The 24,237-nt window shown below is 45.7% G+C and overlaps 1 protein-coding gene across 1 annotated transcript in view; it reads left to right on the top strand.

The window, feature by feature from the left end:
- Positions 1 to 24,237, top strand: part of LOC135916925 (sodium/iodide cotransporter-like) — a 91,702-nt gene that overhangs the window by 20,746 nt on the left and 46,719 nt on the right. The window contains exons 2-3 of the mRNA XM_065450364.2: positions 2,638 to 2,912; positions 6,953 to 7,018. Coding sequence (XP_065306436.2) covers positions 2,638 to 2,912; positions 6,953 to 7,018 — 341 coding nt within the window. The remainder of the gene's footprint in view (positions 1 to 2,637; positions 2,913 to 6,952; positions 7,019 to 24,237) is intronic.

Genomic DNA, 24,237 nt, shown 5'->3' with positions numbered 1-24,237 from the left:
TTAAAAACAATGTTTGCCAGTCAGCATTCGCAGTGCCAAGTTTTCTACTGCTTTTCTGCTCCGTCTAAACGTAAATCCTGGTTCACAAAGCACGCATAAAACGCCGTAAAAACATCCGCTCAAGGGCAGCTTTCAAAATTTGAGCTTTCTTCCCACTCCCTCCATCCCTCGGTTTTTGGTGTCATGTCCGGAGGATTTTGCGAATTTCGAAGTTCACGGGCGAGCAAGTGCGCTAAGCGCCTTTGCGTCGGTGCGATTCTACATATTTCAGGGTATCTTCTCGCATTTTGGTCATTCCGGCACAATAACTTTTCGAAACTTTCTAAGTTCGGTCTTCCGTACCAATAGAACGCTGCTTACAGTTTTACCCGCCAACAATTAACCAATAGCAAAGGGGCGCTGTCAAAAATCGATGACGACACGACAGTCTTGTGCGGGAATATCAAACTCGCGTCGTTACCCGTCTTTCGTATGTTCCTCTTTTTGGGCTTACCATGCCTTCTCTTATGGTAAGAGTGCCGCTTTGTTGGGGCACACGCTTAATTGACTAATACAGCTGAAACGGGCCCTGAACTACCCCTCGGGCTTGGCGAAATAACATAATTTGCGGGTAGCATACGCTTCTGTGAACATTTCAGCCAAGTTTTGCGATCGTACAAGTTGCGTAGAGTTCGCAAGCGGAGCGCGAAGTCGCCTTTCTCTGAAACGCCCTCTTTCCGACAGAAGCGTGCTCCTGAGTTTCTTCTGGACGCCTTATTTCGAAATAAAGTGGAGTCCCATACGTGGCTGCTATTGGCAGCTGCGGTCTGCTACGTAGCGTAGATACCTCGGCCGCCGCGGGGAGCTGCCACGAGTCCAATGGCTAATCGCATTGCGTCTCGTTGTGGACAACCGCGTTTGGCTTACGTTTAGCGCGTCGTGGATACCAAAACTGGAAGTCGTGGCGTCTACATTAAAACTTCCAAAATGAGATTTGAACATTAAACCCCGGTGACATTTAACAGGCAGAGCGTCGCGGGCACACTCCACTCCACCGTAGCCTTCGCAGTACAAGGCACTGAAGTAGGAAGGGGAGCACAGCGGAGGCCGTGTTTGATTTCCAATGACTCCGATTCTGCTGAACGAATTGAAGTTCTTTCTGCGGCAAAGTATTTCTTAAATAGACTATTTTGACTTGAAATGCCTTTCTACACTTCGATAAAAAGTGGTTCAGGGCCCCTTTAGCATTATGCTTCTCCTTAGTGTCACGTTAGAGATTTGATTAGCTCTACTGCGCGTGTCCAATGATGCGAGTGTGGACACCCACTTGTAGTTTGGTAGAACCTAGAGTGCTCTCCCATCTGCGGATAGTCGGTGGTATAGGCGACATCGGGTACGTATAAAACCTCTTACCGAAAGCTGCTTTCTTCACTTTATTCCATGTTCTGGTGCTTCCAGCGCGGAAATGTTCTGTGCAGGCCACCCATAAGGCACAGGGAGTTCCTGATTCACTGCTTTTTGTGCACTGGAGCCGATAAAATGTTGCCACGTCGTAGTTTGACGAATCGGCCAGTTCCAGAACTTTTAGTCGGAAATCTAACTCCGTATTGGGTCAACTTCTGTCCTCACCAGTATAGAGAAGGGCAGTATACATGACGTGTAAACATAATTTAATGGCTGGCCAATCTTTTGCTTTGACAGTGTTTCGCGAAAAACAAACACCATGAGCCTGCACGACGGGGAAAACGGCAGTAAAGTCTTTCTGACCTTGCAACTGTCGTTCTTTTTGCGGCCTGTACTGAACATCATGGTTGTAAAAGCATGCCTATCTTGCCAAATCATCAAAATATTGTGGAAGCTGGGAAACCCACCGAGTGGAAAACATAAATAAAACAACGTAGCCGAAGCGCAATTTCTCTGAAGTGGCACGTGGAGGCCGCTTCGAGGCTAAGGAATGCTGTAGCGCTTTCCTCCTTGGTTTCTGACACAAAGAGAACAGCCTGATGTGACGTAGTGGATCACTTTCGCGTGTTAGTTCACCCATCTTTTAAAGGTACGTTCAAGGTGTCGTAAGTGTATCTCGCACAGCACAACGGTCAGTTTATTTGAAGCAACTAGCCGGCGAAGAGTCACTGTTTGATGGCAATTTTTTTCCAGCATACCCACTAGTTCTTTATTAGAAAACTTAGAGAGCAAGAAAGACACTGGATGTAAAAAAGCAACGCACACCACCCGAGATCTATGCCCAATGTCTTTTTCTTTTGCCTTCTGAGTTTTCTAATAATGCATTACCAACTAGCTCACCTATGCACCCTATTGGGAATAGGTCTTATTCAACGCGCTTGCTACAGAAATTGCTAGTGAAACAAAACAGTCGGCGAAAATGATTAGTCGTTTACTGCATGGCTCGCGTAATGAAAAAAAAAGTGGTTGACACTCCTTTCAGAGGAATAAGCTATAAAGCGAAAGTAAAAAGTGTGAATTCAGCGTGAATTCTGAAACAAGAGACGTGGACAGCCTGTGACAATTTGCCGTATAATTCTTTCATGCAAAAGTTTCTTTCTAACAGTTGCATGTGCGCCTGTAACAAACACTATGGCTTCATCTCGCGGCCTACCTTGCGTTCCAAATATTCACTCATCCACAATGTTCTTGCAGGAACTGGACTGTACGTGTCTCTGCGCAAACGAGGTGCTCCGAAGAGCAGAGATGAGGCCTTCCTGGGAAACCGAAGCATACGCGTGCTTCCTCTGGCCCTGTCCATGCTGGCATCAAGCATCACGGCAGCGGGCATCATTGCATTCGTCGCTCACTATTACCGTCACGGCTTCCATACGCTCTGGGCCATACCTATCTTCGTGCCAGTTGGACTCATCGTGACGTACTTATACCTGCCTGTGCTGTACGAGCTCAAGGTCACTTCCATATTCGAGGTGACGAAACGACGGCCAAATTAATTTATTTTTTATCTGCGGGACTGTGCAAGTTTGTTGGTCTACGATACAGCTAAGCCAGTTCTCATACATTGAAGGCTGGTTTGGACACGCAGAACAGAATCGCCTTTTGTCCTAACTGACTGGAAAGCCCCAGCGAGCCGAGAGACTGGTGAACTTGTGCAGCATTCTTCAATAGTTGCGCTGCGCTTGCGTGTCTAGGCGTAAAAGCAAGCGCGGCGTTCTAGCGTTACTTTTCACTATAATGGCACAAAAGCGAACACTGAACAGCTGAAAAAAAGCTTCGGCAGTAGATGTTTGATCTAAACAAAAAAATTCAAATCGGTTTGCGGGCTTATTCTCTCTGTGGTGGGAGGTGGGGTGAAGATAGTTTTTTTTTTCATTCTTTGGCTCACAATTACTCCGGACCATACAAAGTAACAGGCAATGAAGCCGTACCTAAAGCTCTGCGCGTGTGATGCGGATGATGTGGGTTCGGTCCCCACCTGCCGTAAGTTAGTTTTTCATCCACTTGCATTTCGTTTTACCTTATAATTTCTACATTGCAATTAAACATAATAATTACCTTATCCTATGCTCTTTCTGGCTTGATTGTCTGTTTATTTGTGTAGTTGTTATTAAGAAATATTGTGTCCCTCCGCTCCCTTTACTCTTCTCGCTATTTACACTAGAAGAATTTAAGTTGTATTTCCCCTCTGGCAGGTTGTCTGGCTGCACAATACAAAGTACCGGATTTTTATAGCCATATTTTGAAGATTATGCTCTAGGCAGGTAATTGGAATCCAAAAAATTATCCATGTGGACAATCTGGACATATTAAAGTAGGAAATTGTTAGCTAATAGCGAAAGAGAGTTTACTGACGGCTGGTTCTTTTCCATATTTAAGTACGCCTGAAGACATCAATACGCATTTCCCTTTTAACATGGTGAGTCCGCAATACGAGATTGAGTATGAAGTAATGAAACTACATCCCCCCCCTACCCCCCCCCGCTCCCAAAATGCGCCGATACACTAAGCAGCCGCAAGCGTACAGACAGTGTACCAGCCTCCCATCGCTAAGCAGAAAAAAAGAGCGGCTGTCGTGGTCGCTAAAAACCAGATAAAAAGAAACGCCAGCAAGAGTCTTTAAGTTATTGAAAATGTTTTATGTAGAACAAACGCGTACGACCTGCTCTCTATGTGTGGGAAGGAACGGTTGAGCGAAAGCGAACTTGAACAAGGCAAGTTAAAATTTTTAGGACAAGGACGTCTCCCACACATGCTCCAGGAGAGAGTTCAGTGTTTACTTTCTGTTCAGTGGCTTCCCTGCTGCCCTCGTTCATTGCTGGAAATCTTATATAATTGTTGGACTACGTCAACCAAACATCTCCTTGCGAGAAAGCTCGGCTGCAGTTAATTTTACTGCGGTATGCCAAGTAGTTTAGAATATTCCTTCACTTTATCCCAAGTTTAAAAATTATATTCTTTCGTGGTTTATTTCATGTCTCTAAAGTTCCCGAGTAGTTTACGTCTCTATATACGCTAAATTCATATTATGCTCGCAAGAAGCTTAACAAAACTTTCACAAAGCTTTCGGTACATAAAATGACGTTTCCCATTCGCTTGTCGCCTTCGCTAACATATGTGACGTCACAGTTGCCTGTGATCTGTCCTTACGAAAAGTTCTGACGTAAGCACTTTTCCATGAATACATGCCCAGGTGCCGAACTCGCCAAGCTTTTTCTTCGTAAGTGCTGCTTGCAATTTACCAGCCACCTTGGCTATAATTTCCGACTTAATTATTGGCTTGTTGTCGGCTCTAACGAAACAATTCTATCTTAATAGTTTTTTTGTGAATATCGGTTACAATACCGTAAACCTTGACTGGACTCGCCGTGGCATTTTGTGCTGTGTCCTTCAGACAGACAGTCGAAGAACGCTAGTGCACTTCTCTAGAAAGCAAAATTAGTGCTGTGATCTCTTCGTGACATGTGTACGTAGACGGGTAAATTATGGACTTCCTGCCTGTGTATGAGTTCTAAAAAATGACATGGCATGATATAATGTAGTGGATAGAAAAGGTCAACAGGCACAAGGGTATTTCAATGCAGGCTTCTACATCAGTACGAGAAATGAGGATTTATATGAAGCACAATCGCTTTTAGCGTGGGCGAAAGCATGTAGCCTCCGTCGAGGTTACATAAATTTTTTCTTCGCATGAAAGGTTCAGCTGTGGTGCGGGCCAAGCAATAATCAATTGTAACGGAAAATGCTATGACTTTCAGCTCTGCGAAGGTGTAAATATCTGTTCAGATTTTCACTGTCTACATCTGGGCTGTCAGAGAACATGTGTTTTGGTCGGTTGTAACAAGCTCATGCGGCAACGACGGCAGGCTGTGCGTCGCTTGCTGCGGGCTTCGAGCAGGTGTTCACCTGCACTCCCGTGGATCTAAATTATGGGATTTTGCACGCCGAAACCGTGATCGCATTATGAGGCACGCCGTAGTGTGGGACTCCAGAAATTTGGACCACCTGGGGTTCTTAAACGTGTCCCTAAATCTAAGTACACGGGTGTTTTCGCATGTCGCCCCCATAGAGATGCGGTCGTCATGGCCGGGATTCGATTCCGCTACCTCGTGCTTAGCAGTCCAACTTCATAGCCGCTGAGCAACCACGGCGGGTGCTCCCGCGGCCTTTCCTGCTCTTTCCTACAAGCGACTTAAACATTAACAAATCACCATTGTTACAATATTATGCACCAAGAAATGTGCTGCTTGCAACCTTGTCTCTAACGAACAACTATACCTATCAGACGCAGTTGCGCTTGGTGCTGAAGCTGCTCTCGGGTGAGGCAGTAGATCGTAGGGGGAAGTTTTGCATTAGTTTTGATAACTTCTAGTTCTTTAAGCACTTCTCTAAAGAGAGCTGAGCATGCACACTTTTATATGTTCCGTTGCTATTCAAATGAGGTCCACAGGGTCGGAAGTCGGCCTAGCCACGATCTCATCAAGACGAGAACTCCACAGATACCTAAAATTGCCAGAAGATGTCTTAAAGCACCACCGAAACGCTATTTTTCCAACTATTTCTAAACGCAAAAAAATTTCGGGGGGCGGCGAGGAGGACGGTGTCTTTGATTGTTGAACCATGTAATTGCATTTGTATCGCACGTATTACAAATAATTCTCAGCTTCTAATAAGCATATCATTTAGGCTAGAAGACATTCTCAATGCACAGAGAGGCGGAACAGAAAAGCTGGCAAAGGAAAGGAAGAGGAGAGACTGGAGATGGGGCATAAACGAGAAGGAAGGGGGTTAACCGAGGGGCCTGATTTTTTTTATTAGTCATATCATAAGAAGCCAACAAACACTGACATCAAGGACAATATAGGGCAAAAAACTTGTGCCTAATAAATGAACTAAAGAAACGATAAATTAATGAAAATGAAAGTGGATGAAAAAGCAACTTGCCGCAGGTGGGAAGCGAACCCACATCCTTCACATTTCGCGAAACGGTTTATAAACCCAAGAAAGTGGATGGGGAGACGGGGCATGTAGCTCAACAAGACGTGCGCTCGGTTTCTCTTTAATCTCCTTCTCTCCGCAGGGAGAAAAAGATTATGGCATAGAAAAGTAGAGTGACGAAAGCATTAGCAGGGTGAACGCGTGTAGGGCGGCGCCTCAGGCATGTAATCGTGCATTGAGACCAGTTGATTTTATATAGTTATGTAAGGCCCGGGCTGTAAGCCTGCGACACATGAGGCCATGGTAGAAGAACCTTTGTCTCGGAAAATGGCCGGAAGCTTACGCATCTTCCTTTACAAGATTGACACCTAAAGCCTGCGTGACGCTTAGAATGTGAAGCTGCGTCGAAAACACTCCGAGCACTGCACAATTAAATGAACTCTACGAAAGTCTCTCATTGAAGTGTTCTGCAGGATTGAAACATCCTTTTTTTTCTAGCAAGTGAAAACAGTATGAGTCGAAACCTTGCGCAGTAATTGCGAATATTACCGTCACATACCCCTCTGTTTTACAGTATCTTCGCCTGCGCTATGGAAACAGCGTTGGACTTGCGTCGTCTTTGATTTACTTCGTGCTAAGCGTAAGTACATATCGACAGCACGAGCGGATTAAGATTATTTAGTAGATGAATGGGTTCCAAATGCACCAGCATGTATATCTTGTCGATAACATCAGCTGCAGAGACGGTGTGGACACCGAATGCCTTGTTCTAACCAAGGAATTAGTCACGTTGGTATGAGTGCTTGCCCGCAACACGTCAGTGACCTCTACAACTCGTTTGTGTGCGCGTGCTGTCTGAATCCCACTTGTCTAGAGCCACCGATAGCACACACTGGGCCAGCGCTCGCATGTGCTACCTCGCGATGTAGCTGCTACGTTCCACTTGTGTTTGTCCGATACGGCATTGACCTACCATGCGTGTTCTCGGTGCGTGGTCGGCACGTGCTTTTTTTGTTTGTTTTTTTGTGCCCAATAGACAGCGGCCGAATCGGCCGGTTGACGACTCTAGATAAGAGTGATTATGACTGTACAACGAGAACACTATAAAACAGCGTCACACAGATGAAGCCGTATGTAAGCGTATGTTTTCATGTTGTCTAAACAACGAGGAAAGCTAAACTCAGGTACCGTGATATTTAAAAACATGTACTCATGCACGTACAATTTGTTTTATTTAAACAACACAAAAATAGCATACACAACCAAGGAGCATCAATCAAGGATACACAATCAAAGGTAGCCTTCATGCTATCTTTGTGAAGATTGCACTGGTACGGCTGTTCAGAAACGGGTGATGGACCGATAGATTTTGGGCATGTGCCTTTCAGTATTGTGGAACATTCTCTATCACCGGACTCAATGCATCACCCTCGCTGTGAAGAGAGGGCTTTGTGGCTTGTACTAATACATTGTTCAGACAAAGTACAGAAGTCAAGCTCAGCTGTACGTGCACTTAAACACCGAGGAGCTTGTCGGAAGTTTCCGCATACCGAGCATTATACGCGAGGGGTTTTTTTTTGCGTAAGCGATCCATAATAGGCAGCAGCGAGATAGACGTTCAATAAATTGTCATGAACACTAAACGTATTTCCGGCTTGGCGCCGCCATGTTTTGCTTACAAGGCGGAATGACTAGGCGAAATTCGTAATTTGTCCACGAGTGCGAATCACTGATGGACAACAATTACTGGTCGCATTACTTAAGAGGAAGCTTGAGCTCGGGTGCTCCTATCTAAATACATGTTAAAGGAGAACTTATTTTGCTCGGCTATGACTCCACCAAATTTGACGAAGTTTGTTGCATTTAAAAGAAAAATTTTTTTTATTCAGAGTTGGCAAAAATCGAAAGTTTTCATAAAACGAAACTATCAAGTTGACAGCTGTGTAATTCGGCAACGAAAAATTATAATACAGTCCTGTCAATTGTATCTGATATAACATCTAAAGCGGACAAAATTGATATGTTACCCATGAACCTCAAAAAATTTTGTGATATGGAAATACAGCTTTTGTAGAACGTTTGTAAACAACGTAACAAATTCAGGTAAGATATAAAATGACATATTGAATTTGTCCGCTTTCAATGATTTAATGGATGCCGTTTACAGAACCGCGATATCTGTTCTTGAGGCAGAGCTATGAATCTGTAAACATTGTGCTTGTATGTTTTTTCAAACTTTCGAGTTTTTGGAAATATTTGAAACAAAATTCAGGCCATAAATCGGAATGCCACTTCCAATAGTCACTATAATTTAACTTTCTCTCTCAAATGCAAGAAATTTCCAAGGGTTATTGCAATCGGCACAAGGGTTATCTCAGAAAAACGTTTTTGCGTTTATACGTATTCGAAAAGGCCGTGTCGGAGTTGGGCCCGAGCTAAAGCTTCCTTTTCACTCAGTACTGCTCAACGTTCCGTGCAATATTCCCAATTCGTGGCCCCAATAGGTCCTTCAGCTCTATTCCTGTCCTATTGAACTTTCCGGCTTAATATGAAGAGGCTGTAGCTGAGTTAGAGGCTAATGAAGCAGGCGCATCTCGAGCAACAGGGTGATTACGACTTTGTGGTGTCCTTCAGCACCACTCATGCTTTTCCCAAAGGAGTTCGACGGTGTATCATCAAAGGGAAGACTTCGTTTAGCGCAGGCAATGTCATATAGTGCTGAATGAAGGAGGAGACGAGCCCCATTGTTCTGGTCGAGCGTCCTTTTTACAAACAAGCGTTGCAAAGGGCCAGCCGTATAGGATAAAGGTTAAATCATGCGATGGTACTGGTGCGATTAACGTCAGTACATTTTTGTTGTCGCGTGTTCTAATAGGCATGCAATATGCGAGAGGTGCCCCACGGTTAATTCGAACGTTCAGCATGGTATCGTTCAGGCGTGAATGAAGGTAGAGAGAGAGAGAGAGAGAGAGAGAGAGAGAGAGAGAGAGAGAGAGAGAGAGAGAGAGAGAGAGAGCTCTTTATTTAAAAGCAGGGATGTTTCCAGACGTAGACGTACTCTCTACACGGGAAGAGAAGAAGGGAGCGAAAAACCCAAAGAAGAGTAGGGCAGGAAAACAAAACACTTCATACCCTCCTTGCCCTTTTGGCTCCTACTTGTGTGAATGAATGAAAGCGAAGCCAGCGCGTATATAACCCATATAGTCCAAACACCGTTCCACACAAAGAAAAATTAGAGCCCATTGTTCACTGCCCGCGTAGCAGGAAACTGCGAACATGCATGCAAAAAATACTAGTAATCGCAGCAGTGCTTTGAATGTTCTTCTCTGGATAAACAAACCATGTATCAGCCCCTCATTTTTTTCTTGCTGTTGGTACAGATTGTTATAGATTGTCAGTTGTCAGAAGGAAAGCCTCGAACGGTGATGAAACATAGCTAGCAGCAGCAGTACTGCTGGGTTCTCTGTGCACTAGTCGCACTTCCAGCACCTGTATGTGGCTTTCAGGTATTGCCATGCGCATGTGCTGTCAATGTTATTTTCTCTTAGTCGGTATTGCTGCTGGCCTATTTAGCACTTATTTTATTGTTACTGCTGAGGACAAGTACAGGTACGATGAAGGTGGAAGATGACGAGAACGGGCTTTCGTAAGATGTTTGGCTCGGGGTCTGCTTTTCTTCTTAAGAGTTATTTATTTGATATAGTTGGCCCCATCTCACGTAAGAATATTATCTATTACCATCGGGAGCGTAGGGGAATTGTTTTAGGCACGAGCTATTCGCAAGGCGGCAGCAGCAGCACCCAGTGGCAGCGAGGGCCGCAAAATTCCGGAAGGATTAGCAAAGAAATTATAATTGTGATCATAATAATAATTATTATTTGACATGAAAACACACGTACACTTCGAACAAAGTAGGAAATAGGGAGAATTGCACGCTGGTAATAGCCACCGAGAAAGGCACAGCACCTGCCTGCTGTTTAAGAAGGACGGGATCGAAATTAAAGATGGGAAAAAAGGAAGCAAGAGGGAACGAAAGAAACAAGATGGCAAGCCACAAAGATTAAAGTATAGCAGCGACAAAGAATAGAGTATGCCAGAAAGAAACAGAACAAACATGCATAAACAAAAAAAAGAACATTCGTGGCGCACTAACTACAAGATAGCATAAAAATAAAACGAAAGCAAGAAAGTTACTTCGTCCCTTCTAAATAAAGATAAAAAGCAGTCTACAAACGGGAAGCAAAGTAAGTTTTTGGTAGGAAAGTAAGTACAGTGCAATGAGCCTGGTCGCATGGACAAGCGCTGCCAGTCGCACACAGACAGTAATCGACGATCGTACATTTCGGGCCAACCAGGCCTTTAGTAGCGACATGCGCTTCGCATAAAAAGCAGGATATTCTAAGATGCTCAAGTGCATCACAAGAAAGCTTTGCTTCATTCAACGTAAAGCGATACAATCGGTTCACGAGTCGACGCTATGAAATGTACCACTCATTTGTGAATAGGACATTTGCACAACCGTTGTACACGAATGCAATCCCTTCGCCGTCACCCGAAAAGGCATGTATCAAACTTGTAAGCTTTAGTTGCATTGGGCGGTGCAAATCTTTACGCGCATCGCAAGGCCTGCCCATGTGAGCCTTGATGTAGTCGAGTCGAGAATCCTGATAAGAGTTGTAACAAAACCACCTGGGAGCTCATAGAGGTCGACTTTAACCAAAATAAAAGTCCTGCGTGTGCCAGTGGCACTGCCAGTTTGCAGAGATATACTTGTTTCAGGCGAAAACGTTCAACTGCAGAGAAACTTGCATTATAAAGACATTTGATTTCGTTTTCCTCGTGAGCCGACTATTGCGCCCTTGATGTTTCTGTCAATTGAATCATCAAATGAGATGTGATTAGTGGTTTGTGCGATTTTGTGTGCTTCCTTGTTTCGTGTACCTCTATTTGCCACGAAACTAATATGTAACAAGCCCCATTGGCTTGTCCACGAAATTATTTTTGTACATGCATTTAGCAACATATATTATGCCGTGTAGGAGCCGAAGCGATAAAAAAAACAGCGGGTGCTGTAATATTCGTGCCTTAAATATGATACAGCTGTTTATGAGAAAGAATGATCACATGGAGCCAATTCGAGCAGTGATATTGGCGTGGTTTTCTGGCTCTTTAATATCATATTCTCACACGGCCCAAATGCACATATAGAGAAATATCCTCCGCATGCTTTATCTTTAGCGCCCCATTTTTCCCCGGTGTTGATCGTGCGAAACTGTGGGTCGGGGACAATGCCAAAGCAGTTGGTGTGAAGGAATTTGAGGAAGCATATTGCATAGAATTTCATTTGAAAATTTATGAACTTCTGCTACCAGCACGAAATGGTTATTCCTCGATATACTCCTTATACGGTTGGTGAACTCAATCCATGGCGTGCATACAAGTATATAGATGCATACAAGTCACAACGTTTCAATGCGCTTAGCATTCTTTGCCTACTTCAGGTATTTTGAATCTATCTATCTATCTATCTATCTATCTATCTATCTATCTATCTATCTATCTATCTATCTATCTATCTATCTATCTATCTATCTATCTATCTATCTATCTATCTATCTATCTATCTATCTATCTATCTATCTATCTATCTATCTATCTATCTATCTATCTATCTATCTATCTATCTATCTATCTATCTATCTATCTATCTATCTATCTATCTATCTATCTATCTATCTATCTATCTATCTATCTATCTATCTATCTATCTATCTATCTATCTATCTATCTATCTATCTATCTATCTATCTATCTATCTATCTATCTATCTATCTATCTATCTATCTATCTATCTATCTATCTATCTATCTATCTATCTATCTATCTATCTATCTATCTATCTATCTATCTATCTATCTATCTATCTATCCAGAATAGCGGGACAGGCGCCTGTCCCGTGTCGTTTGCTATGTGTTGTCTTTTTCGGCGCTACAACCCTCTTCTGGAAACATGCATAAACTAGCCCCTCAACAAGTATTACTATCTATTTGTCTCTCTGTCTGGCCTCTTACGCCAGCCCAGTGGTCTAAGTTGACTGAGGTCTTGGGTGACTGAGTACGTGCTCGTGGTCGTGATGGCGTCGTGGCCCTTCCATCGTCATCATACGAGCTTCATCTTACGCTCATCATGCCGTCGTCGTCACTCCTTCTACGCAGATCCAATGACCTATGCTGACTTATATCTGGGGCCACCACGTATGTGCTTGTGATAGTGATGCCGACGTGGTCACTACATCGCCGTCATTTCAGCTTTGTCATTCGACTCTCGTCATGCCATCGTCGTCACGCCATCGTAGTCATACAGTCGTCATGCATTCATTGTCATACCGTCGTTATGTTGCCGTGGTGATCATTCCATCGTTGTGGCTCCAGCTTCGTCATACAACTCACGTCGTCTGACCACCGTCGTCAAGTCATGCTATTATCCATTTTTTAGCTAACTCATAATATTGCCAATTTATCATGGATCAGTGACACTTTAAACATGCCATAACTAACCTCTTTCTACCTCAATTAGATATGCAACTTTATGCATGTGTTACAGGTATTTTGTTTGTGTTATGGTAGTGTTTTCACTATCTCCATTACTGGTGTGTTATGTAATAATTGTATTATTACTGCCATTTTAAACATGCTGTAACCAACTGCATTGCTCCTTAATTAGCTGAACGCTTGTAACACAGTTATTTTTTTAATTTATAATTTATTAATAGTATCTCTACTTTTGTTGGGGTGTGATTTATTTGTATTATCAGCGCCACTTTAGACATACGACAATTGGTATTATTGCACCCGAATTAAATAGGTCCCCTTACGTTTGTGTTAGTACACTTCTTTTAGTCATTTGTGTTATGGTATGCGGCGCCCTGATTTAGAATGTGCAACGGAATGTGTCTGCGCGGAGATTTTTGTGCTGATAGTAGGAATTTCTATGTGGCGCCTTACATGAATATTGAAATGTACATGTCTATTCTAGTCACTACTGAAAATGTTATATTGGTCTATGCTAACCATAAAATACTCATAATTGGTGATTTTAATACGCCTGACATTTCCTGGAAAACTGGTGAAATTTCAACCCATTCTTTTTACTTATCTGCCAAGTGCAACTCATTACTTGATTTGATATATTTTATATTTCTGTGTCAATTTAACAATAACTTGAACTCTTGTTACAATGTACTAGACATATCTTAGTAACGCAGTAGCTGTTAATGTGTCCTGTGGCGATTTTCGCCGTGTTAAGCCAGATGAACATCATCCTCCGCTTCATATTTTATTACAACACGCGATACCTAGCAGCAGGTGATTAAACAATACAGCAACACCTCGGTCTTTTATTTTCTCGAGCGGAGATTACGCAGGTCTTTACCACTCTCTTAATAATGCAGACAGGTCTTCAGTAGCAGAAATAAGAGATGTTAATGATCAAGTCACGGCACTGACGAATATTATTCATGACGGAATGAAGAACGTTATACCCCTGAAAGGTGCTAAAGGCTCTAAATTTCGGCACTGGTTTTTTGTTGAGCGGAAGATAGCTTTGAGGCTTCACGACCACGCTCACAGGAAGGCACAGCGTGCAAATCAAGAACACTGGCATATAGATTTTAAAACGCACAGGGCACTCTCTGAATGTCTTTACAAGCGTGATCATTCCATCTATATATCACATGTGAAAGCTAGTACTTCTAAGAATTCAGTCTTTCTGGAGACACGTTCGTGAACAGTCATTCAAAAATAAGAAACAATTTATCTCTCTACTTGAGGGCGACAGCCAACCTGTTCCTAATGTCGTGGGTGCATTCGCCCAACACTTCAGGTCTGTGTACGGTGAAGGTCACAGTGACGGAATTAGTGAGTTTCCCAATCACCCTTCCCTAGATTCAAGTCTATCGGTCTTAGAGGAACTTGTCTTTTGGAGCATCAAAGGCTTAAAACCGTCTGTTTGGTATGGTCCTGATGACGTTCCACCTGCTTTGATTGAGGCATAGGGGCCTTGCTTGTTCCAGTGCTTACTTGTATTTTTAATTCTGCTTTAAAGACAAACCCGTTCCAAAAGGCTTGCAGAACAGCACGGTTTGTTCCAGTCTTTAAAGGGCCCCTCACCAGGCCCCATCAGAAATTTTGTTTATACGCTGGAGGTTCTTACTTGTCCTCTAGGGAGCGTTCTGCCGCAAACATTTTTCAAATAGGCTCATTAATAGACGAGATAGAAATATTGCACTTCCGCGAACCCATGATTTCAGCAGGCGGGCTCCACTGCCCAGCAAGACGCTCTCTCCCCTCGCCTCGTCAAGCCTACGCAAGCGAAATTCCTTCCCTACGATCTCCCATACCAGACCTCGATGATCGCGTGACGGAAACGTCACAGGCCCCGCCTTTATCTTTTTTTTCTGCTCGCTTTTTTTTTCGCATTCGCAAGGCATTTTCGCTGACCGCGCCACGCGCGAGCTGTTGTCTTGTTCGCGCAGTGCACGATTTTGCGCACTGTGCGCAAGGAAACATGACTAGCGGTATAATTCAGTGCTACACGAATACTGAGGATGAACAAGTGGATCGCAGATCGTGATCACGCGCTGGAACACGATAGAAAATGGCGTAGTTTCGGTAGCTGCGCACGTGACGGCACCACCATGGAAACAAGCGGATGAAGCGGAAGTACATCTTTTTTGCTTCGGTGCGAAGTAAAACAAAAAAAAAAGCTCGCAGGCATTGGGTTTGTTTGTTTTATTATTTCTCTAAACTTCAATTCGTCAATTCAATCAACACATCGGACAGGTTCTCGAAGTCTCGGGTCACCACGAGCTACGTCACACTGTGGACACGATTACGTAGGCGCAGGAGCCCGACTACGTCACCGTCCCTCTCTGGGCGTGTTCTCCGCCAGTGAAGTGGGAAATGGCGTCCGGATTGAAATTTCAGGCCTTTCCGCGGCGCGTAGCGATGGAATTCTTCGCAAACACGATCGTTGGCGTGCAATGTATGCTGTGCGCATGTCAGCTTAAAATGGCCAGACCTTGTGAGGGGCCCATTTAGTCAGGCGTAAAAACTGCTGCGAGTAACTGCAGTCCTATTTCTCTCATATGTGCCGTATCTAAATTCTTCGAGTCAACTCTGCGCTCAATAATTTCATCCACTATTAAAAATGCTATGATTCCTTAGCACCATGGATCCATATCGGAACGCGGCGGAACTAACAATATCGTTAGCTTCATGAAACATGCCTCTGTTCTTTCTAGCTCCGGTTTATTTCTGTGCAAATCTAAGTTCATCCGCTGGTCCTCGCTCCCTGCTCGGTCGTGATGGAAGTGGACGACCCCGTATGTCTGCCAGCGACGGCGGCGTCAGCGGCGGCCGCCTCCAGGAAGAGGATCGGTCAGCAGAGCGACAGCGACAGCGAGGACACCCATGTTTACTCTCTTAGCAGTGAGGACACTTCCGATGACGACTTCCAGCTTGTGCAATGCTGCAGAGCGAAGAGAAGGAACACCAGGGCGTCCTCATCGTCAAGCACGCAAACAGTAAGAAACACGCAGAGTCCGGACGCCAATACCATCATATTTGTGCCTGTGCTTCCCACCGTCAACATGAAGCTACTTAACAGGCAATCTGTGTCGATGTCACTGGAAGCCCTGGTGCCAAATCAAATATCGGACATTCGAGTGAACACCCGAAAAAATCTACTGGCGGTTGATGTACAGCATGCGGCTGCTATGACCACTCTACGCAGCTTAACGGACCTCGATGGCATTCAGGTTCGCTCTTACATCCATCTTGGATATGACATAGTCACCGGCGTTATCTACGACGTAGACGTCGCTATCCTTAATAACGACTTGCCTATTCTTATCAAGCCAGCCAATGATGAGGGCATCGTTGATGTTAAGCGGCTGGGCAAGTCATGTTGCGTGAAAATTGCATTCAACGGTAAATATATACCCTCGCATGTTAAGGTGGGACACTTCAGACATGCAGTGCGGCCTTTCATTGCGAAGCCTCTTCAGTGCCACAAATGCATGAAACTGGGACACGTGAGCAGCGTCTGCGAAAATCAGGCAGCATGCCCCCGCTGCGCCGAGCCCCACGCTTCACATAAATGTGGCACGACTGTAATGAAATGTTCAACTGCGGAGTGTCACATGAAGCTTCATCGAATAAATACCCACATATCAAGAGGGAAATGGCCATCTTGAAAGAGATGGCGAGAGATCATTTATCGCATCGTGAAGCCGCCGATAAAATCAGGAAGCGATGTTGCCGTTGCCGGCGCTCCTCAAGGAAGGCTGCTGCCTCTGCGACGCGCATGCCACTTCCTACAACACCACCTGCTCCTCTACCACCCAGGTCAGACACTGTGGAAAGCACCGCGAAGAACAAGGCCACTGAGAAGACCACATCTGCAGAATCTTGGCCGGTTCTACCGAAACGACAGCATCCACCAACAGACTCACAGCAGACTTTTGCATGCCAACCCCCGCCGTCTACTGTCAGTGATTTGTGCGACCAAGACAGGCAGGTGGCTGATATGCTGCAATCGTTAATTAATACAATGCGCATCATGCTGAACAAGCTAGAAACACCAGCAGCTTGAAGTGCTCTGCAAATACTCGATGCACTAAATCCAGCGCTTGCTAGCATCTTTTAAGCATCATGGCTCGACCAATAATCCCCTTCCGCATTGAAGTTAAAGGTGCGTCAATCTTTTAGTGGAATGCCAGGGGTCTCCGGACCCATATAACAGGCTTTCGTCAATTCATTTTTCCAAATAACTTCCCCATACTGGTCATTTGCGAACCAAATACATCAACTCCACTCAGACTGTCCGGTTACGAATCTTTTGTCTCGTCCACATGCGCTACGAGCACGAAAGTAATTATGTACATACGCACGGACTTTACATATGTTGTTAACGTGGTAGAGCCTCATGACGACAACCAATATGTCTGCCTGAATGTCCAAAAGAAGAATGTGTCATTTATTCTAATTGGAGCCTACATATTCTCAGCGGGTCACTTCGACGGCTAACGACTTACGAAAATATTACTAATGAACAATGGCCCCTAGGCTATCACAGGTGACTTCAACGCGCATCACCAGCTATGAGGAAGCACTTAAATTGACTCCAAAGGCGACCTCGCCTCCTTGCCTCCTTCGGTGCCGACCATGATTTGTGCTGTGTGAATGACGGCAGCCCTACATTTCTGCGAGGCACGACTTACAGTAGCTGCTTGGACTTAACTTTGGTGTCACGGTGCTTTGCCTCGAGCGTCCAGTGGTTTACAGACATAGAAACACATGGAAGCGACCATATTCCAACATATATAAAGATTAGAGCTCTTCTACTGTCTTAGGTACAGTTGATTGGTCAAAGTTTAGAATGATATGGATGACGCTTGTCGGGAAGGCTTCTCACATACTATCGCAGATGCAATCGCAGAGACCCCCATTGGAAACATCCATCTGCTCACTTACAAAATCAGCAAAGCGAACAGAACTGGAGAGGCTGCGTGCGGCACGCCGGCAGGTGGAGAGGAGGTATCGGCGCACGAAGTTCGTCTTGGATCTGAGGGCTTCACGATAATATGGAAAGATATAGATGGGAAGACAAGCGATGGAAAACTTTCTGTCGTACGCTTGATCCCAGAAAATCGCTCTCGCACATATGGAGAACGGTTAGGGGTCTTCGCTCATTTCCGCATCAAAGGAAGCCCTTTGCTGCTCTGGCCCTCTACCGACTCCGCTCGGGACATCAAGTGGCTGAAAAGTTCTGTGCATGGGTTGCTGGCTCCGTGGCCATCATTAGCGACGCAGCACTGAATGACATCACTGAGCCACGTGTACCAGAAATGAACCTGTTATTCACACTCGAAGAGCTCGATGCTGCGTTGGCGACCTGCAGGCGTTCTTCATCACCAGGACCTGATGGCATCACGTATGCTGCCCTATGCCACCTTGGACAAGACGCACGTGAATAGCTGCTTAACTACTACAATGAGTTTTGGCAGAACGGTGCCGTTCCTAAACAATGGAAATCGAGCCGCTTGATCCCCATTCTGAAACCTGGAAAGTCTCCCTTGAGCTCTCATCATACCGTCCGATTGCGCTTTCGAGCTGCGTCGGCAAAGTGATGGAAATAATGATTCTTGCCCGCTTTGGAATGGTACCGAGATCGATTCAACATCTATCCGGACGCCATGACGGGCTTTCGTCGAGGTCGCTCATTCATCGACAACGTCATTGACATCGTAACTTGGGTCCAAAAACAAAAAAAGCCTCAAGCACCCATAAGTGGCACTTTTTCTAGATATAAAAGGAGCATACGACAACGTGGCTCATTAGGCCATACTGAACTCACTTGAGACGGTTGGAGCTGGCGACCGGATGTACCAGTGGCTTCGGGACTATTTGACAGAGAGTTGCTTTTTCTTACAGACCGAAGACGGCTCAATGTCAGAACATTACATCTGCCGTGGTGTACCGCAGGGTGGAGTGTTGAGCCCTATTTTGTTCAACCTCGTCCTGGTAGGACTGGCGGAGTACCTACCGCAGACAGTTCATGTCTCAATATACGCAGATGACAATTGCATGTGGGCTTCTGCGGTGACTCGCCCTCAGGTACGAGCCAGACTTCAGCGGGCTGCAACCATGGCGGCGTCCTATCTCCGAGAACAAGGCCTCAGTGTGTCTCCTGAAAGGTGCGCATTGGTTGGCTTTGCGTGCAAACAAATGTCATTGCATCTTGTTTTAATCAATGGTCAAGGTGTATACTATGTTAAGACGCATCGCGTTCTGGGTGTAATCATTGACCGCAACCTCTCGTGGAGCCCTCACTGCGTCTATCTGAAGAAATTAGCTGCCATTGCACAGGTCTTCAAATTTCTCTGCGGGAAAAACTGGGGTACACATGTCCATTCTGTGATGCAGCTGTACAGGGTACTGTTTCTCGGACTCCTACGTTACAGTCTACCAGTGTTGTCAAATGCATGCAAGACGAACTTTCACGCTTTGGAGAGCATACAAGGTCAAGCCCTACGCTCGTGTTCAGGACTACCTCGGTGCGCCTCAACAGCAGCAACAATTGCCATCGCGGGAGACCATATGATCCAGACACATGCAGCTGCCGACTCTCTCAGAGCACACATTCGCCATCTGTCGAGGATCCTCGACCATCATTTGGCCTCCCTACCAGTAGAGAGACCTCAAGACACCTTTTCAAGAGTGATTAACGCTCATCAAGAGTGCATGCCGTCATCTTTTACACCGGCGTCGAAGCTTTCATCTCGACTGTGGTGTCTGAGACAGCCTCAAATGAATTTCACTATTCCTGGAATTACAAAAAAGTCCAATCATCCATCGCCGGCTCAGAAGCAACTTACGCTCATATTACTGCACCAGATGCATCATGACCGCATACATATATGTAATGACGGTTCGACCTCACCTACCAGCTGAACTGCCGCATTCGCCGTTCCAGCCAAGCAGGTTGCAGTTAGATTCAAATTGTCACACATGACTACATCTATGTCGGCAGAACTTGCAGCTCTCCATGCCGCTATGACGTATGTTACCGAGGAGACAACAAAGAAATGGGTTGTATTTTGTGATTCTAAGGCACCTCTTCAGAGTATCAAGTGTGCATTATACCGCAGAACTTACGAGCAGATGATATCTGACATCAGGGAAGTGCACCATCAAAGAGGGCACAACATCATATTTCAGTGGATTCCTGCTCACTGTGGCATCGTCGGCAACAACCTAGCTGAGAAGGATACCCGATCTGTCCACGAAGATACCCAGACGCGTCCAACACCTTTAGCGAGGTCGGACGCTGCCAGGGAACTTCGCCTGCTTGCACGCAAAAAGTCACAAGATCTCTGGATTTAAAGTGCCTTTTTTTGCCGATTGCGTAAACTGGACCCCACGTTGCGGCTAGAGCTGCCATCTAGCCTTTCCCGCGGCGACACAACCTCGCTATGCTGTTTGTGGCTGGGAGTGGCGTTCACGAACGCATACTCCTATTGTTTGGGAATGGCCGAGAGCCCGATGTGCGAATCCTGTGGGTGCGAGAAAACCATTGAGCATCTATCGTGCAGCTGCCCTCGGTACGATGTACAACGCCTCTCTCTGCGGGCGTCTTTGCACCGACTGGACTCAAGACCGTTCACTGAGTCAAAGATACTCGGACCGTGGCCACACCGGTCGCTGGCACGAAAAGCGGTTCGTGCACTAGTGCAATACTTGAAGTGCACCTGCTTAAGAGACCGTTTATAGTGTCCCTCTGTACAGTGTCCCTCCCACACGCATTCAGGGCTTACTCTCTCCCTTTTTTCCTCTTTCTATTCCCCTTTCCCCCACCCCCAGTGTAGCGTAGCAAACCGGGTGCTCTTCTGGTTGACCTCCCTGCCCTTCCTGTCCTTGCTTTCTCTTTTCTCTCTCCCTCTCAAGCAACGTATAAGAAAGGACAGCTGGGTGTAATTTATTTTGAACTCAGTAAGGCTTTTGGTGTCGTGTACTACAAAGTACTCCTTCGAAAGTTGATACAACTACATCTGCACCACTTTGTTGCAGCGCTGATAAGAAGCTACCTATGCGACCGGTACTGCTACTTTAGCGTAAATGGTCAGTCGTCAGAACTTTACATGGTTACAGTGGTGTTACGGTTACAAGTGGTGTTCCTCAAGGGTCTTTCCTGTGCCCTTTTCTGTTCTCGCTGTTTATTAAAGATGTCCCTATTGCAAAACCCAGTGCCACTGGGACCCAGTGCGCCTGATTATGGGCCCAGTGCAGCGCGCTGGATGCTGGGGCGCTTGGATCGCGCAGCGTGCTGGGAGGCACTGGCTACTCGCGCGAAAAACAGCTCTAGCGCGTTAAATATGCGATGCCTGGACGCCGTATATATTTTTTTGAATATAGAAAGCAACAAGGAGCGTTTCAGTGCAATAAAAAAAGAAAAAAAAACGCAAAAATAAAACTGCTACGACCAGGATTCGACCGTCCGACCTACAGATCCGAAGCCCGACACCTTACCACTACGCCACGCCAGCAGACGGAATTACGAGCGTCATTTACCATGTCAAAGCCGAGAAGCAGTTTGTTTCGCAACGCTACGTCTTGTACAGGCATGGTTGATGCGCTATCGCCCAGCAACTAAAACTCACGCCTGTACCAGAAAGAAAAGGTTGCTGTCCGTATTCAGCAGTATGCTTGGAAGTGCCAGAACATCGTTTTTCACTTGCGATCGCTATTTTAACTTCGAAAAAAGTCCTAAATGAACCGCCGACCCGGGACGGTGTATGGGCTGTTTCTGCCGATTTCGATGGCCGTTTCTTGTTCTTCACGCAAAGGATGTGCAACGTTTCCTTAGTTCAGTGATGCCTTTCAGTCAACACGCCTGTCTAGTCATATATCTTCGTCAAAGAAGCGCAGGCTAGTGCTGGGAGCCTTCGGCGATAGCGCATATACCTGTGTTTATGACGCGTCACGTCAGCGGTCATCGCTTCTTGTGCTGACAGTGTACACATGAAAAAATTGTTTATTTAAGAACACCGATGCGAAAGCTTAAATATAGAGTGATTTATCCTGGTTATATTTCTTGATACCTGAGCCTAGACACGCCGATAGCGTGAGGACGGACTCGGCTGATACGCTAGGCCTAAGCTTCGGTGGGGACCGATCTCGGCGCGGGTAGCTGGCGAAAGCTAAGAAGTGCGTACTTTAGCCTCAAACGTTTTTTCAGTACAATAGGGAAAGTGGAAGCGCACGAATCACTTCAGCTTTGTTATCGGTGCGATAATATCATTCAGCGATAAGCTTCGAACTCGGGGTCCATCGCGCGTCTGAACGACTTCTGCATTTCATGTCCACTCCACAACACTGCGACAATTCCCAGTCAAACGTTACGTGCGAACTACTTAAAAACGCGGCGTCCTCTGCGTTTACGTGGTTTCGTTCAAGAATTTAGCTATCCGCCAAGTCCAAAGGGAAAATAAAAAAAGCGAAAGTGATTTTCAGTTTCAAGTGCGCATGAATAAACATGGGCACCTCACGCACCTTTATTCAAAGCTGGGACACGAAATAGGGTTTTATAACCCCAAGATATAGCGTTAAAAGTGATTTTCAGTTTCAAGTGCGCATGAATAAACATGGGCACCTCACGCACCTTTATTCAAAGCTGGGACACGAAATAGGGTTTTATAACCCCAAGATATAGCGTTATTTAGGACAAAAGACTAGTATCAAGCGATAAAATTGTATGAATTAAGTATTAAATATTCAGCAGCGCACGTCCATGCGTATGGAACCAGCGCGGCACAAACACAACCAGCGCAGTTTCCAGTGCGAACCAGCGAACTGCAGCGAGAACCAGCGCCTGTACAGCACAAACCAGTGCGCCCCAGCGTCATGGCAGTGGAACCAGCGTCTCTTCCAGTGTGACCCAGCTCTTATCCAGCGTTCTCACTGGTGTCCCAGTGAGTCCCAGCGAGTGCCAGCGTACCCAGTGCGACCCAGCGCCAAAAAGCGCGCTGGTTTCACGCTGGAAGACGCTGGGAGACGCTGGTTTTTGCAATAGGGGTTTCAGCAGTCATTTGAAAGTCTTCAATTTTGGTATATGCTGAACACGCGAAACTTTTCGTGGCGGCAACATATTTTAATGAGGGCGCCACTCTTCAGAAGGAGATTGCTAATTTTGCGTCATGGTGCGCTGGAAACAAGCTGGTCTTCAAAACTGGTCACGGGACTGGACTAGTCACTGGTCACTGGACTGGTCACTGGTCTTCAACTGGTGCGCTGGAAACAAGCTGGTCTTCAAAGCTGGTCAATCAAAAACGAAAGTTGTAAGCTTCACGTGGAAGACTAACAGGACTTCATTTCCCTATAGCGTTAAAGACGTTCGCTTGCCAAGAACTCAGGGAAGAAAGGACCTTGGAGTGTACTTCGATAGCTCTCTGAGTTTCTTGCCCCACGCCTAACAGACGAGGTAGCGCGCACTTCGAACGCTCTGCACAGTATTTCGGGTGACACGAGACTTAAAAAAAAACCTGGGCCTTAAAACGGCAGAAAGCAGATCTAGTTGGTAAGAATTCATAATGCAAAAAAGGGGTAAGGCGTGCAGACGTGATTCGCCTTGTCCACTTCTCTTGCGGTGTTCGTGTTGTCCACTTCTCTCGTGTCCGCGTCGGCACGTCTTACCCCTTCTTTGCATTATGAAACCTGGGCCATTTGTAACTTTGTATAAGAGCGTATGCCTTCCACTTCTTGAGTACGCCTCCGCTGTTTGTGGCGGCACTTGTAGGTGGAATCCGCCTTTTGCGATGCATGGTGGCGCCATCGCGCGGTGGCCACGAGAAACAATTTGGCAGGTGCCATTGCGCGCCGCGACAGCCACCTCACGCAAAACTCGCCACCAAACAAGCAGCGTGTGAGACAAGACCGAAACAACGTGTACGCGCTGTCATATTTTTGTCATCGTCAGCAGGTTGCCATTATCTCTCAAGAGAAAAGTGTATAATAGCTGTGTCATACCAGTACTCACCTACGGGGCAGAAACCTGGAGGCTTACGAAAAGGGTTCTACTCAAATTGAGGACGACGCAACGAGCTATGGAAAGAAGAATAATAGGTGTAACGTTAAGGGATAAGAAAAGAGCAGATTGGGTGAGGGAACAAACGCGAGTTAATTACATCTTAGTTGAAATCAAGAAAAAGAAATGGGCATGGGCAGGACATGTAATGAGGAGGGAAGATAACCGATGGTCATTAAGGGTTACGGACTGGATTCCAAGGGAAGGGAAGCGTAG

This window comes from Dermacentor albipictus, unplaced genomic scaffold, assembly GCF_038994185.2.
Source record: "Dermacentor albipictus isolate Rhodes 1998 colony unplaced genomic scaffold, USDA_Dalb.pri_finalv2 scaffold_38, whole genome shotgun sequence".
NCBI lineage: Eukaryota > Metazoa > Arthropoda > Arachnida > Ixodida > Ixodidae > Dermacentor > Dermacentor albipictus.
The sequence above is the reverse complement of the archived record's forward strand: the minus strand, read 5'-3'. Positions and strand labels throughout refer to the sequence as shown.